The 16,801-nt window shown below is 42.3% G+C and overlaps 1 protein-coding gene across 2 annotated transcripts in view; it reads left to right on the top strand.

Annotated features, from left to right (window-relative positions):
• The window catches only part of LOC126297514 (protein capicua homolog), a 329,900-nt gene extending 313,741 nt beyond the window's left edge, over positions 1-16,159 (top strand). For both annotated transcript variants that reach the window (XM_049988400.1, XM_049988401.1), the window contains one exon: positions 12,424-16,159. In XM_049988400.1, the coding sequence (XP_049844357.1) occupies positions 12,424-12,506 (83 nt within the window). In that variant the 3' untranslated portion in view covers positions 12,507-16,159. The remainder of the gene's footprint in view (positions 1-12,423) is intronic.
• Positions 16,160-16,801: the final 642 nt, after the last annotated feature.

Below are 16,801 nucleotides of genomic sequence, written 5' to 3'. Positions count from 1 at the left end.
GAGAATTTAACTGTTGCATCTACAACTAAGCAGTTCTATTTAGGGTCCATTCTGCATACCTCATATGGAGAAGGGGCTATAAAATATACCCTAAACGTAGTCAGCCACTTCTTGCTGGATAGCCACATCCAGTGGCATCACCAAATGGAGTCAAACTAATAAAAAATTACATTTTTGCAACATGGAATGTAATAACACTGACTGATGACCCTGCAAATGAGAGGCCAAAAAGGAGAACAGCTACTGTGGGCAGAGAGTTATGAAGACGTAACACTGACGTAGCAGCACTCCAGGAAACTTTTCATACTGATGAAGGTCAGTTTCATGAACTAGGTGTGTGATCCACTTTCTTCTGGAAGGAGAAAGCTACTAGTGAGCTTCGAATACACAGAGTGGCTTGTGTATAAAGAATAAGCTTCTCAGGGACATGTAGGAGTTTCTAGCTGTGGGTAATGAAAGTCTCATGGCATTAAAATTTGAACTGCATGGGAACCAGCATACCACCATGATCATTGCTCCCACTCTACATTCTGAGTATGCCATCAAAGAAACACACTAATTCATTCTAGATGACATCCTATCAAACATCCACTGCCAAGACAAAATAATCTTACTTTGTGATTTTAATGCTAGCGTGGGTAACGATAAAAAACTGTGGAATTGTGTCACTGGGAAGGAGTTGGCAGCAAAAACTGCAGTGGTATTAGACTCCTCCCAAAATGTGCTGAACATGGATTAACGATTACCATCATCATCTTTCATGGAAATAATCACTACAAAACATCACAATAGCATCCTAGATCGAAACAATGGCATCTCATTGACCGCGTAATTGTCAGCAAGAAAAATCTGCACGATATTTTCATCGCTAAAGCATGGCAGGAACCAGTGACTGTTGGACAGATTGCTGACTTATTAGATCTGCCATGCATATTTCAATATCCACCCAGAGGAGGAAACAAAAGAAGACTTTTTGTGCATCTTCATATTATCGCAGCACAAACACTGATCCATAAAATTTCGGGCGTGCAGCTGCATAAATTTGACTTCTTGTTCTAAGTCACTACAAATGAAACTGACTGTGGGTATAAGGAAAGCAGAAGAAGGTACAGAAAGTTTTAAATCCATGGCTTTTCTGCCATATGTGGGAAGCCTATCATCAAAAATAGGATGGATCCTCTGTAAGCACGAAGTGAAATTGATTTTTTGCCTTCCACCAAAGACAACAGCACACCTGGGTTCCGCTAAAGATGATTTGGTGCTTCAGAAGCCTGGGGTTTACAAGATTATCTGTGAATGCAACCATTGATATATCAGGCAGATGACAGGTACTGTCCAGGAGAGATGCATAGAGCACCGCAGGTACACCCATCTCTTACAACCTAATAAATCTGCAGTGGAAGTGCAGTGTAAAGACACTGGGCACTCTATGGTGTACGATAACATCAAAATTTTAGCCTTGACTTAATTTTTATGGGACTCAATAGTGAAGGAAAAAATTGAAATTCGGTTGGCGATGAATTTAATTCACTCTGAAGATGGCTGGACGGTATTCAGCCTAAATATTAGAAGAAAAGGTTGAATTTATGCAGCTGCATACCTGTAATGTTATGGATCAAAAGAAGTTTGACAAGTCACAATATGCCTCACAATATGGGAAACAGCAGTTTCATCAGATACTGTCTAGGGAATGCCATCGCCGGCCGCAGTGGTCTCGCGGTTCTAGGCGGTCAGTCCGGCACCGCACGACTGCTACGGTCGCAGGTTCGAATCCTGCCGCGGGCATGGATATCTGTGATGTCCTTAGGTTAGTTAGGTTTAAGTAGTTCTAAGTTCTAGGGGACTGATGACCACAGGTGTTAAGTCCCATAGTGCTCAGAGCCATTTGAACCATTTTTGGAATGCCATCATGATGTAACACAACTTGGCGACCGCTATTCTGGATACCTGCAATGAAACATTAACAATATAAGACTGCTTTGATTTTATCAAACAAGATCCGGAGTAGGCGGAAGAAACATAATGAAGACCTTCCGATTCAGGAATTGCACTCATGAAAGAACATATTGGCTCCCCACCAACATTAGATGAAGTGTGCTAATATTATGTGAATCTGAGTGTGCTATCAATCAAGCAAAACAACACCCCCTGCGGGTTCGGGGGTAAGAATAGGCCCACGGAATTCCTGTCTGTCATAAAAGGTGACTAAAAGGAGTCTCAAACTTTTTGGCCTTATGTGATGGTCCCCTGTTGGGTTTGACCTCCATCTCTCAAAATTTTCCGAAGAGCGAGCCGATTGGGGAAGGGCGCCTTACTTGGTGCATTGTGTCCATCTTGCGATCAGACCTTACGCCAGCTTATACACCATTGAATTGCAGTCCTGTCCACTCTCCATCTCTTCGGCATGACTGTTTCTGAGTGCAGATTACACCTTGCACTGTGCAGTGCCTCTTTCTGCACCAATGGCGACCATGGACCACATGTTACCTAACATCCAGCACGGTAGCCAGTCCATTGTGGTGGGGCGGCCATGTACCCTGTTGGTTGTAGCCCCCTGACAACACAGGGATCGCTCTACTGATGCCTGCGCTGTTCACTCCCCACGTATGCCAAGGAGTAGATGCCTATCCACCAGGGGTATCGGGACTCCCGGCAACAGCCATCCTGCCAGGTGGCTCTTGCCATGGCTGGGTGGCGCCCGTGGGGAGGACCCTTGGTCGGAATAGGTGGCATCAGGGTGGATGACCCGCAATGAAGCGTGGTACATCGTCTCTCGCTGGTGGCCAGCCGCCAGCAGTCTCTAAGCGTTCTCGGGCTCAGTTTAAACGCTCAGAAGTACGATCCGAAAACGTTCCCCTCCCTGGCCACACCGTGGTAGGAACGTAAATCTCAGGATGGCAGTAGCAGTTATTTGCCCCGCTTCTTAGTTTGTACGAGGGCTGATGGGGAGTCTTTTCTCTCCATGAAACCTCAGTTCTTCGTCGGGCATTTAGAGGACAAGTTTGGGGAAGTGGAGGGCTTGTCAAAAATGCGCTCTGGGTCGGTCCTGATACAAACGGCATCCTCTGCCCAGTCACGACAGTTACTCGCTTGTGACAAGTTGGGGGATGTTGCCATTACGATCACACCTCATAAGAGTTTAAATATGGTCCAGGGAGTTATTTACCATAAGGATCTTCTTTTGCAGTCTGATGAAGAGCTGCGCGCCAATTTAGAGCGCCGAGGTGTACATTTCGTCTGGCGCGTTCATCGGGGTCCGAAGGAAAATCAGATTGCTACCGGTGCCTTCATCTTGGCCTTCGAAGGGGATACATTACTGGAAAAGGTCAAGGTGATGGTCTACCGATGTGACGTTAAGCCCTATATCCCTCCCCCGATGCGGTGCTTTAAGTGCTGGAAGTTCGGCCATATGTCTTCTCACTGCACTTCCAGCCTTACATGTCGAGATTGCGGACGCCCATCACATCCCAATGCTCCATGTGCCCCGCCTCCCATCTGTGTCAACTGCGGGGAGCACCATTCACCTTGCTCGCCAGACTGCCGAATTTACCACAAAGAGCGTAAAATCATGGAATACAAGACCCTGGACCGACTGACCTATACTGAGGCCAAAAGGAAATACGACCGACTCCATCCTGTGAGAATGACATCTTCCTATGCTGCTGCTACAACATCTGTGCTATCCCCGTCTGTTTCTCCAATTGTGGCCGGATCAACGAGTATTACAACTCCTCCTGCCCCCTCGCCAGTGGGGGGCTCTACCCACTGGGTTGCTCCTGCGCCACCTACCTCAGGAGCAACAACATCCCACCCATCGGGGACGTCCGTCCCCACTTCTAAGCTGGAGAAGTGTCCAACTTCTTCGGCTTCTCACGCTCGCAAGGGGTCCCTTGGGTCCCTCCCTTCCCAGGTTTCCCCCAGCGAGAAGGCTGACAACCGACAGTGGCGTAAGTGCCCACAATCAGCTGGTCGTAGGGCTTCACGATCCTCCTCCGTCCCGGAGACTGAATCGGTGAAGCCCTCCCAGCCAGTGCGACCCAAGGAACGGCGTGAGAAACCCAAGAAGAAGAGCTCTCAGCCCAAGGAACTCGCGGTGGCAGCCATCCCACCGCAACCTTCCAGCTCTGTGTCTGAGGACGAGATGGAGATTCTGGCGTCCGCTGATGACCTCGATCTCGCCAGTCCCTCAGACGTCATGGAAAGCACTATCACAGGTGCTCAATCGGAGGCAGCAGGTGACCCAGCGGCGTAATCTCCCTTCCCAGTCCCGTCAAGCCTTTCTCAGCCATAGACAACGCCCTCCTCCAGTGGAACTGCAGTGGTTTCTTCCACCATCTAGCTAAGCTCCGCCAACTTATCAGCCTTCACCCTTTCCTCTGCATTGCTCTGCAGGAAACTTGGTTTCCAGCAATGCGAACCGCCACCCTCCGTGGCTATCGGGGTTATTTTAAGAACCGGGCAGCTTATGAAAGTATGTCTGGTGGCGTCTGCATATATGTCCGGAACTCTCTTCACAGCGAGTCTGTCCCTCTCCAAACACCTTTAGAGGCTGTCGCTGTTCGGGTGTGGACGCCACAGGCTGTTACCGTCTGCAGTCTTTACCTTCCACCGGATGGTGATGTCGCGCATCATGTCCTGGCTGCTCTGATAGCCCAATTGCCGCCACCTTTCTTGTTACTCGGCAACTTTAACGCCCATAACCATCTGTGGGGTGGGTCAGTGGCAACAGGTCGAGGCGCCATCGTTGAGCATTTATTGGCGCAGTTCGATCTCTCGATATTAAATGATGGTGCCTTCACACACTTCAGTGTGGCGCATGGCACATACTCCGCCATTGACCTCTCCATCTGTAGCCCTAGCCTCTTACCGTCTGTCCAATGGAGACTGCATGACGACCTGTGTGGTAGTGACCACTTTCCGATCTTTCTGTCACTGCCACAGCGTCAGTCTTCTGGGCGCCCTAGCAGATGGGCTCTGAATAATGCTGACTGGGACTTGTTCTCCTCCACTGCTGCTATTGAGCCTCCCTCTAACAATGACATTGATGCAGTGGTTCAATTGGTCACCACCGGCAACGTTACTGCCGCAGAATCTGCCATTCCCCGTTCTTCTGGGTCCCCTCGGGGGTGGACTGTGCTTTGGTGCTCGCCTGAGATCGCTGAAGTGATTAAAGCTCGCCGGCGGGTGCTCCAGCGTCACAAGCAACATCCCTCACTCAAACACCTTATCGCCTTCAAACGGCTGCGTGCACGAGCCCGCCAACGCAAGCAGGAGTGCTGGGAGAGGTATGTGTCCACCATTGGCCTCCATGTCACTCCATCGCAGGTCTGGGCCAAGATTCGACGCCTCTATGGCTATCGGACCCCTTTCAGCGTCCCTGCGCTCTCACTGAATGGAGCAGTTTGTACTGACTCCGATGTCATTGCAAACCACTTGGCAGAGCACTTTGCTCTGAATTCCCCTTCTGCCAACTACCCCTTGGGCTTCCGCTCCATTAAAGAGTGGATTGAACGTCGGAGTCTTTCTTTTCGCACCCACCATCCTGAATTGTACAATGTTCCATTCAGTGAATGGGAATTTCTCGGTGCCCTCGCCGCTTGTCCTGATACCGCTCCTGGGCCAGATAGCATCCACTCTCAGATGCTGAAACACTTTTCAGTGGACTGCCAGCGACGCCTCCTCGACCTTTACAACCGCATTTGGGTCGAGGGTGAGTTTCCGTCGCAATGGCGGGAATGTCGTGTTGTCCCCATTTTGAAACCGGGGAAGAACCCTTTGGAGGTGGACAGCTACCGTCCCATTAGCCTCACCAACGTTCTTTGCAAGTTGCTTGAATGGATGGTGAGCCAGCGCTTGAATTGGGTACTGGAGTCTCGGGGCCTTCTGGCTCCATCTCAGGGTGGGTTCCTTAAAGTCCGCTCCACCACTGACAATCTGGTGAGCCTGGAGTCGGCCATCCGTACTGCCTTTGCCCGCCGTCAGCATCTGGTCGCTGTCTGTTTCGACATGCGGAGGTCGTATGATACGACGTGGCGTCATCACATCCTTTCTACACTTCATGGGTGGGGTCTTCCTGGCCCTCTGCCGATCTATATCCGCAATTTTCTGTCGTATCGTACCTTCCGGGTGCACGTCGCGGCCTCATATAGTTCCTCCCAAGTCCAGGAGAACGGTGTGCCACAGGGTTCTGTTCTCAGTGTCTGTCTGTTTTTAATAGCCATTAACGGGCTCGCTGTGGCCGTGGGAAATTCTGTCTCCGCTTCCCTGTATGCTGACGACTTCTGCCTTTACTACAGCTCTATTGGCATTGCAGCTGCTGAACGTCAGCTACAGGGCACAATCCGCAAGGCGCAGTCTTGGGCTGTAGCGCATGGTTTTCAGTTTTCGGCAGCCAAGACGTGCGTTATGGATTTCTGCCGGTGACGCACTGTTCACCCGGAGCCGCGGCTTTATCTCGACGTCGAGCTTCTTACAGTGGTGGAGTTACATAGGTTTTTGGGGGTGGTTTTTGATGCCCGGTTGACTTGGCTGCCTCATATTCGGCAGCTTAAACAGGCGTGTTGGCGGCATCTAAATGCTCTGCGATGCCTGAGCCACACCAGGTGGGGCACCGACCGATCTACTCTCTTATGGCTTTACCAGTCATTAATCCAGTCCCGTCTGGACTATGGGAGTCTGGATTATGGCTCAGCATCCCCATCTCCGTTGCGGGAGCTGGACCCAATACTCCGCAGTGGGATACGCCTTGCCACTGGTGCCTTCCGAACCAGCCCTGTGGACAGCATACTTGTGGATGCAGGTGTCCCTCCACTGCGGTTACGACGCCAACAATTACTGGCTGCTTATTCTGCCCATGTTTTTAGCTTGCCTGGGCATCCAAATTGTTGTGTCCTGTTCCCGCAGTCAGTCGTCCATCTGCCAGAACGTCGGCCCCGGTCGGGTTGTCCGATCGCCGTACCCATCAAACAGCTTCTCTACAGGCTTGGGTGTTTCCCTGTACCACCTCATTTCCGGGCCGCTCTGCATGCACCCCCGTGGTGTGTGCCTCGCTCTTGCCTTCGGCTCGACTTGGCACAGGGCCCGAAGGACTCAGTCCCTCCGGAGGCCTTCCGACGCCGCTTTTATTGCATCCTGGACACGTATCAGGGCTCTGGCGTTGTCTAGACCGATGGTTCGATGGTTGCTGGTCATGTCGGTTATGCACTAACTCTAGGAGACCATTCTGAGCCACTGGACTCGCATTCGAGAGGACGACGGTTCAATCCCGTCTCCGGCCATCCTGATTTAGGTTTTCCGTGATTTCCCTAAATCGCTTCAGGCAAATGCCGGGATGGTTCCTTTGAAAGGGCACGGCCGATTTCCTTCCCAATCCTTCCCTAACCCGAGCTTGCGCTCCGTCTCTAATGACCTCGTTGTCGACGGGACGTTAAACACTAACCACCACCACCACCATTCTGAACAACGTTCGTTGCCGGCTGGCTGCAGTGTTTACACTGCTGAGCTGGTCGCCGTCTTTCGTGCCCTAGAGTATATCCACTCCTGCTCAGGTGAGTCCTCCGTTATCTGTAGCGATTCCCTGAGCGGTTTACGAGCTCTCGACTAGTGTTTCCCTCGTTCTCGTCTGGTGATGGCTATCCAGGAGTCCCTGCATACTCTTGCCCGTTGCGGCAGATCTGTGGTCTTTGTTTGAACCCCGGGCCACGTTGGGATACCTGGAAATGAAACTGTTGACCTCCTGGCGAAAGAGGCCACCAGCGCACCATCTCTGGAGATTGGTCTCCCGGCGACTGATTTGCGGGCAGTCTTATGCCGCAAAGTTCTCTCGCTTTGGGATGCTGAATGACGCGGTCTGGCCACCCCTAACAAACTCCGTGCCGTCAAGGACACGATGACTGTGTGGCACCACTCCTTGCGAGTCTCTTGCAAGGAGTCTGTCGTCCTCTGCCAACTGTGCATTGGGCACACACGTATGACCCACGGCCACTTATTGCGCCGTGTGGACCCCCCTCTATGCCGCTGCGGCTTGGCATTGACAGTGGCCCACGTTTTGTTGGACTGTCTACTTTTATCTGTGCTCAAGCAGACGTTTGCGCTGCCTGACACGCTCTCTGCTATTTTATTAGATGACTCTGTCATGGTGGACTTGGTTTTGCATTTTATTTGGGCAGGGGGTTTTTATCCTTTAATCTGAGTGTTTGTTTTTTATTGTTGATTCTGGCTTTTAGCCTCTGATTTTAAATTGAGTTTTTAATGTGTTCTTGGTGGTTGGCTTTTCCTCTTTTTTTTCTCCATGGTCGGCCAACCACTGTCACACTGTGTGTTTTAATTTGTTTTGTCTGGTCTCTGTCAGAGTATTTCATGTTCTGTTTCGTCTGCTGTCTTTCCTGTTGTTCATTTTTTTTTAATATTCTCTTAAGTGGTTTTAGTTTTTATGGAAAAAGAGACCGATGACCATAGTAGTCTGGTCCCTTTAATCCCACAAACCAACCAACCAAGCAGAACAACACAGGCTACTCATCCTGATAATTTACCAGTGGATGCTCTCCAAGACGATGGTCATGAACTCATGGTAAAGTTGCAGGTATCTTCTGTGATCTTACAAAATATTTTACTCTGTGAACCATGCCTTGCTTATCTACAAATTAGACAAATAGGGGATTAAGGGCATCTCATCATACTTGCACAACAGAAAACACTGGGTGACTACAATGTGAAATGCAGTGAGCTATTATTCTAAATGGAATACCGTATCACAAAGTCTACTCAAGGCTCCCTACCTGGGACTAAATGTGGACAATAACTTAACCTGGAATACACATACTGCCTGCCTACCAAATAAACTAAGCAATTTTGCATTTGCAGTGCATATAATAGCAAATTCTACTGACTTGAGTTCACAAAAATAGCATATCATAGTTATTTTGAATTTGTCATAAGGTATGGTATAATTTGTTGGAGAAGTTCAAATAGTGTATCTCGAATACTGAAGCTGCAGAAGAAGATTACCAGATATATGTGTACTGCACAGGACACAGAATCTTGTCGCCCGTTATTTTGGATGCAGCAAATTGTAACTGTTCTCTCCATTTTCATGTATAAAATTATAATCTTCCTACACAGCATACAGCAATTATATGAGGACAATCATATTAACCACACACATAACATGAGAAATAAAAATAATTTTATGCTACCCATCCTCACCGTCTTCACCCTCTTGTTGCCCAAAGTTGATTTATTAATTTTTGGAGGAAGTCAATAATGTGGGTGACTGGTCACATTTTCACAGCACTTGCCATGCTGAAATAGTGGCACACTGCAGCGAGTGACAGGGACAGTCGAATTTAAATAACCAGTTTGGTAAATAATAAAAATACTCATATCTTTCGTTGCTCTTCTTGTTGTGTGTAGATGGTTTGTTGTGCATTTGCTTTCTGTGCTTTATCTCTCTCTAGTCATCTATAGAAAGATTGGGTTGCTGTTTCAGTCACACTTCAAACTCGTACATTCTACAGTCCAAAAGCACAAAAATTTACCTATAACAACATGTAGCCAAAAAATTATCTCATATTGATCTATTTATGCAAACCAATTTTTGGAACATACATTTCATAAATAAAATACAATTAACTGTCTACCCTTTTTTGAGAAGCCCATAATCATCACTGTAATTACATTAAATATTTGTAAATGTTGACATTTAAACTTTTTTGTATAGCTGCGTAGTAGTGGATTTTTGGTTTCTATGTCTTCTGTGCAGTATCATCCACTTCGTATGATCCAAGATTAGTTAGTGCAGGTATCTCACCGTAAACAGTTTTACTACACCACCCACCAGTTTAAATTATATGCATGGACTCCACAGTATATGGGGATGACAATGTATAACAAGTTAATCGGTAAAAACATACTTGATATGAAGCCAGAGTGTCTAAAAACAAGGTTACAGCAGATTCTGTGGGAGAAATGCTACTATTCAGTACAAGAATTCATAGAGGATGAAATGATAACTTGAGCAAAGGGTAATTAAGTGTTAGTCTTTTTATTGTATGTATGTATAACAAAATTGTATTATTATTATTATTATTATTATTATGCTGTTCGTTAACATCAGCTGTTCTATGTTTATAGTGAAATTTTACCACAATTTTGTTGTTTCTTCCGTACCTGAAACTAATGATTTGGATTATGTATGGTATGAGACTAATAAATCACAATTCACCATAAGACACGCACATAAACTGATGCCTCTTGCTTTCAAAAATACTGTGGTGGTCCCATATTTAAGAAAGGAGATCACACAGACTACAACTACTGCCATGGAATATTGTTCCTGTTTAGTTTGAGAAAGCTAATTACTCATGTTCTCACATATTGTGCTATGCTCTTGGTGGAGGAATTACTACCAGAGTATGACTTCAGGCCTTCTAGTGGAACAACAAATACCATATTCACATTTCGACAGTTTCAGGAAAAATGCAAGGAACAAAATATACCTCTTTACAGTGCCTTTCTTTTCACCTCAATAAGGCTTTTCGCTCCAAAAATCATGAAACATTGTGAAAGATTTTAGCTCTGTGGAGTTTTTAACAGAAATTTATTGCCATCTGGAAACTACACATACATGGCAGCAGCAGTCATTGGTAAAGACTGTGTTGATAGGCTATTCCATATCAGTACCAGTTTTATTAAGGATATGTGACTTTCCCCATGTAATTTTCTGTGTATGTTGCCTCTGTGATGCATCCAGTCAAAGATGGTCTTCCTCTAAGAATATAGTTAACTTAATGAATGGATGGGAGATTGTTTAATTTGAACTGTTTAAAAACAAGGACACTTTTAACATTTCGTACAGCATTAGTTGAGTTACAGTAAGCTAATGAAAATGAAGATGTATCTCAGTTCGAAGAACAACTAGTGTTAATCCTGAATACCTTCTCCACAGCATAAAGAAAGACTGGTCTTTAATTGAATACCAACAAAACATAATCCTTCACGAACCAGCACCTCAGGAAGCACAAAGAAATAGCAGATTCACCATTGGCAGCGTGTTTCTTCAATTAGTCAACACCTTTCATTACCTTTGCAGCATCCTCTCATCCAGTTCACCTGTAGATTAAAAAATTTAATACAGAGTTTAATCATGCTGGAGCAATCTTTGCCAGACTAAGATCTCGAGTATTTGGCAACCATTATGTCAATGTTGCAAGAAAGATCCTTGTACACCATTCACTTGTAATTTTCACTCTAATTTATTGATCAGAATCTTGGGCATGTTACAGGAAGCACCTCAGAAAGCTAGAACAGTATCACCAGTAATGCCTGAGAAGGATTCCACTTATTACATGGCAAGATAGATGCACAAATGTCAGTATCCTTGAAGAGGGCATGCAACCTGTATAGAAGCTGTGGTTTTAAGACACCAGCTACACTGGATAGGGGCATGTATCCCGCATTTCCAATAATGACATTCCCAAACAAGTGTTTTATTCTGAATTAACAGTGGGCAGACATTGTGTGGGAGGTCAGAGGAAATGAATTAAGGAGGTTAATCGAGGCTAACATGAAGATGTCACTTTAATGTTAACAACTGGGAGACCTCAGCCCTCGACATTTAATTCTGTGTATCACTAGTCCATTGTGGGGCACTTCTTTTTGAAGAAAACAGCCGTAAAAAGTGACTGATAAGAGGCCGTGTAAAAAAGAAAAGAAAAACTGAGTCTAAATAGAAGGATAGAAACTGCTTCACCTGAGACAACCTGTTCCCACTGCAGTAGCTTGTGTACCTCTTGCATTGGACCATGCAGTCATCTCCGTACTCACAGATGATCGAAGGACGAACTTACTCTACTATGCGTGTTTTTTATGATGACGATGACAGTGGTGGTGGTGACGATGATGTATGAGATGTGTTAGATGCAGCTTTCACAACGCTTTAGCAGGTTGATCTTTATAAAATGACAAAAGACTCTTATTACCCCATGACTCTGATTACATTTTCCTCCTTTACACACCATTGCATTCACATTTATCTCAAAGGTGTTATATGAAGGAACTGCTTCTGTGATTGTGTGTATTACTTACATTTGTCTGAACATGCGCCCATATTAAGGTTTTTCAGCTACCAAATAACCACTCCTTTTTTTCATCTCGTTGGTTTTGCTGTAGAAGATCTTATAAAAATTCATGGGTTCAGTGCACAAATTAACCACAAATAGTATAGTTCGAAAATAATAATGTGTGTGTGCTTGTATAGTATTTTACCAACTAAGACACGCTTATTTTTATTTACTGTAAAACAATTACTATATTTTCCTCATCCTGTAACAATAAAAGAATTTGTCCATAGTACCATAAGTAAATTAAGGCATTGGTAATGTGATTTTATTTTTTAAACAATACAGAAATGTATTTAACTTACAGGTTCATCAAGTGTGCCACATACATCAAGTCTGGTGAGCAGTTCCAGCAGTTCAGTGCCTATTACTGCCTCTTCTAGCAGCTAGCTGTATATATCCTCTTCCGCTGCTGTGGCCAGATTCATTCCATGTTCATGTCGTAAAAACACCATGTGATCCATCAAACTTGTATGGCATTTGCAGCAGGTACACGTTATAGGTCACTGAATTTGATTGTATATTTTAATTTTAGCAGAACATGTTCGCAACAAATTTTTTAATTAGAAAAATCTCAGATAGTGCCTGAAAACCTAACAGACTTTTCTTCCACTGCTAATTAGTTTACCTGAGGAAGCATGTTGTAACATTTTAGAACATAGTGTTTGTATTATTAATTGATCAAACACTGATGTATTCTATTTTTTTAAATTCTGTGTAAGTATTACGCAAAGGTTTTGAATCATGATGTGTAATGTGTGGATTTTATTTGTGTATATCAGGCACTTGGCTCAGCTTGAACTGGTATTTTATTTTATCTTTTATTTATGACAATGAAAAGCGTACTATTTAGCATACATTGGCTGAAAAAGTGTGGTCTTTTGCACCAGTAATATATTATTGTACTACATCACATGACATACATGGATACATCTTCTCTACTTCTTGTGACCTTAAGAAATATTTTAACTATGTAATTCAGTTTAGAGTCTGTTTCATATATCCTCATCTGTTTATTTGAGGCACAGTAGCTCTGGCGTAACAACAAAATTTTGGACCTTAATTCAGATTAATAGACTTTTTACTTTCCCATATGTAGGAAACCTGTATTATTTTTATTAAAATCTCATGACTAACATTAGTCATAAAAATATTCCTAGAGTTTAATATTTTTGAAGGTGTGTAAGAATAAAATGTCATACCTCTCTGCTTCTTCTTCTTCTTCTTTATGCATAAGAAACTTAACATTCATGACTGACTTGTGTACCTTAATATAACACACTAGAGGATACATTTCATTGTATGAAATTAACTTAAACATTATCAGCCGGCTTCTGTACTTGCACCAGTCAATTTATGAGTATTGAACCCCACTCCAGCGAAGTGACAGTAACATGATCAACACGTACTTTACTACATCTACTTCTCCCAGCCTTTCACATACGTACTTTGTTTGGACAGTATTTTAGAGTTTTCAGAAGACTGTGTAGTTCTAGTTGTCATAGTTCAGTATTGCCACATTTTCAGTAAGTAAAGTCATCTATGGACACAAAGAACTTGTGTTCTTGCGGTACCTTGCAGCTTCCGCTTTTCTTCTGACATGAATATAGAAACAGTTATCAAACAATCCATATTGTCAAAATGAAATGTCACTGTGTGTGCTTTTATTCATTTTTATTTTGACAGTACAGTACAGGTGTGGATGATGCTCAGAATTCCAGATTTTAGTTATAGTATTCTGCACAACAGATTAATACATAAAGTCTATATAGTAGTGTGTATATAAAATGTATCCATCTGTGTCTGTGATGATCATTGTTTTATAGGCTGCAGCTTATACTGGAATTTCAGAGATACATTTTTAATGTATTGTGCTTAAGATTACAAAACAAAGAATATTATTATAATTTTCACTGTGAGCAATGCATTTGTGATATAATCATCTTCATTAATATAAGTTGTCATTATTTTATCTCACATTTAGAAAACAAAGTTATATTTTGTAGGTGAATTTCTGATGTTTTATTTTTGTTATCCACCATTTTTCCATCCATCTCTTCTGGGCATGTTCAGTCAAGAGCCTCATTTAAATTCTTAGTATATTTTATTTTTATGCTAAATCTGTCATTGTTAGCTAGTCTTCTGTGATCACTGTCCTCAATGTGTGATATTCGAATAAAAAAATATATGCAGGAGATGCCTGTAGGTGGTGATGGAATTTAAGACAGCAATTAATTAAAATGTATTATAAGTTCAATGTGATCTATAGCTTCTTATTAATTGTAGTACTCCACACTTTAATACACAGGTGATAATTGTGGAGAACTATTTATAAAGTGTGAAAATGTGTTATTAGTAAGTGACTGCTGTCGAGCGCTTTTACTGTGTGTCATTGGCCTGCTGTAAGAGCTTAGCTTCTGGCACACAGAAGCCCTTTCTAATTTATTTTTTGTACTAGTATTATGATGTCATGTCTGGGCAAATGTCACATTATATTGCACAATATTAATGTTATGATCTCAGTTACCTGTTAATTTTTTTAATCCCTTTTTTGTTGATGTATTAGTTATGTAGATTTGTTACTGTGTGACATCAATAATGTGTTTCTGTTGGTAGTTTCATGTACTTCATCTGCAGCTGTATTTATTTAACAATATGTTGTTGGCATATACTGTCAGTATCAATGTAAATTCTATGAAACAACACTTTTTATGGTGTTTATTAATCATAATTCAACAAATTTTTGGCACCAGTATGTCTTTTGTCTGCAGATTTTATCAGTTATGGTAAATGCAACAGATACCAGTGTTTCCATTGCTAAACTGAAATATTGCAGTGGTTTATATATTTAATTGTGTAATACACAATATTACCCAAAGCAATACCAGAAAGACTAGACACAATGATTATAAAATCATGTCTGTGCTTCTCTACTGCCAAAATAATTTGTGAATAAATCTTATGTGTTTTGTCCTTTCACATGTGATTATTGTGGATTTTGAATATACCAGTCTTAATATTGAATGTTTTTAGAGTAAATCTGTCATAATGTTAATTGTCATTTATTCATTTTAATCTGGGTGTTGGGTGTAGCTAAAGTAAAATTTTGTACAAAGAAATTGTGATTATTAGTGCTATCTCTAGATGTTACCAATTTCTCTTACCTTTTACTGGAGTGTTTTGTTCCCGTCCTCAGAAATGAAGCGAGATATTAAATTTTGAAATTTGTCATGCGAGGGCTATCTAAACATTTGTTTTGTATTTTCACAGAATGCTGTCATGTTTTCTATATTGTTTTTAAATGTACACCAAAACAGAGTAAATTTTGGTGGAGTTAGAGCAACTTTGAATTTCTGTAGGTGCTACTGTTACATTGTATTTTATGGTAATGAATCATTCTTACAGGCAACCACATCCCTGTAATAGAGTAGTGAAGGAACTTTTATATTCAATATATTTACATTGTTACAAATACTTATATAAATATTATATAAATATATATATATACACACACACACGTGCAGTGAAATGTCTATATCTATATATATTGTCATAAACTTTATTGTTTTTGAAAGTGAATTGTTTGAGTGCATATTTGTTGTTGTAGGCTGCATACATGCAAAAGCTGTCTACATTGTATTAGTTGTATTAAAAATGTTATAGCTCAGAAACAGTGTGTATAAAATTGAAATATTGTTAGATGATAGTCATTTTTCTTGTTTTCTAATATAATTTGCTGGGAAACAAGTAGGTTACTGTCATGCAGTAATATAGTCATCAGCAATGAGATTCTACCATTTTGTATTTTTATTTGGTTGATTTTACCTTATACAGTGTAATTAAAATCCAATTCTCTGTATTTGGTGATGGCCAACTTAAGGATAGGCACTATGTTCTCATGTTTATTTTTACACTTACAACCTAACGATGGGCTAGATATTTGCATTTGCACCGGAACATACTTGCTTGAATTCTGAAGACTGATAAAATACAAAAAATAACATTACCTTGAGAAAATCAATAAATTATTACTGTGATACGTATTTAGAGCATTTATCTTACAAATGTGTTGTTACCTTTAAAAATTGTTTGTCTCTTTATTATCTTAATTTTGTGTCTTTGCTTTTTGTGTCTAACTTTCTTCTGTTGGACATACTGACACCAAAGTAATGTGGGTCAACATGAGTGATTATGAGGATCTGTGGAAAACTCATGAACAGTATATTGAATGGAAAAAGCAGTTGAAAATGATATGAAGAAAGACAGTTATTGTAATTCAGCTCTCAAACTTGCATTATACATAAAAATATAAGCATATCTTTCTCTTTATCAACTTATCTTTGTTGCCTTATCAGCATTGCAGCTCACTTAATGAGAGGTGATCACTGTTAGTGTCTGTAGGAACAATGTGGAAGATTTAGGGGAAAAGGGCTGGTTCTCACAGGGGTAAATGATTGCTGTGGTATTGACACAAGTCAGAGGTGAGAAACTAGTGAGAAAAAAAGAGAGTTTGGGGGAGGGGGATTCTAGATGAACTCAAAAAGAAAAATTTATATACTAGGTACAAAGACAGGGGGCTGGTGGAGGTAAACTGGGACTATTAGTGTGATTAAAGCCAAGGCTATTATATGTATCATATATTATTTTAGAGGTGTGGTGGCCACTTCTGCAAGTAAGAGAAATTG

The sequence above is a fragment of the Schistocerca gregaria genome, chromosome X (assembly GCF_023897955.1).
Source record: "Schistocerca gregaria isolate iqSchGreg1 chromosome X, iqSchGreg1.2, whole genome shotgun sequence".
NCBI classification, from domain to species: domain Eukaryota; kingdom Metazoa; phylum Arthropoda; class Insecta; order Orthoptera; family Acrididae; genus Schistocerca; species Schistocerca gregaria.
Note: the sequence above shows the minus strand (reverse complement) of the source record. Positions and strands in the feature narration are given on the sequence as shown.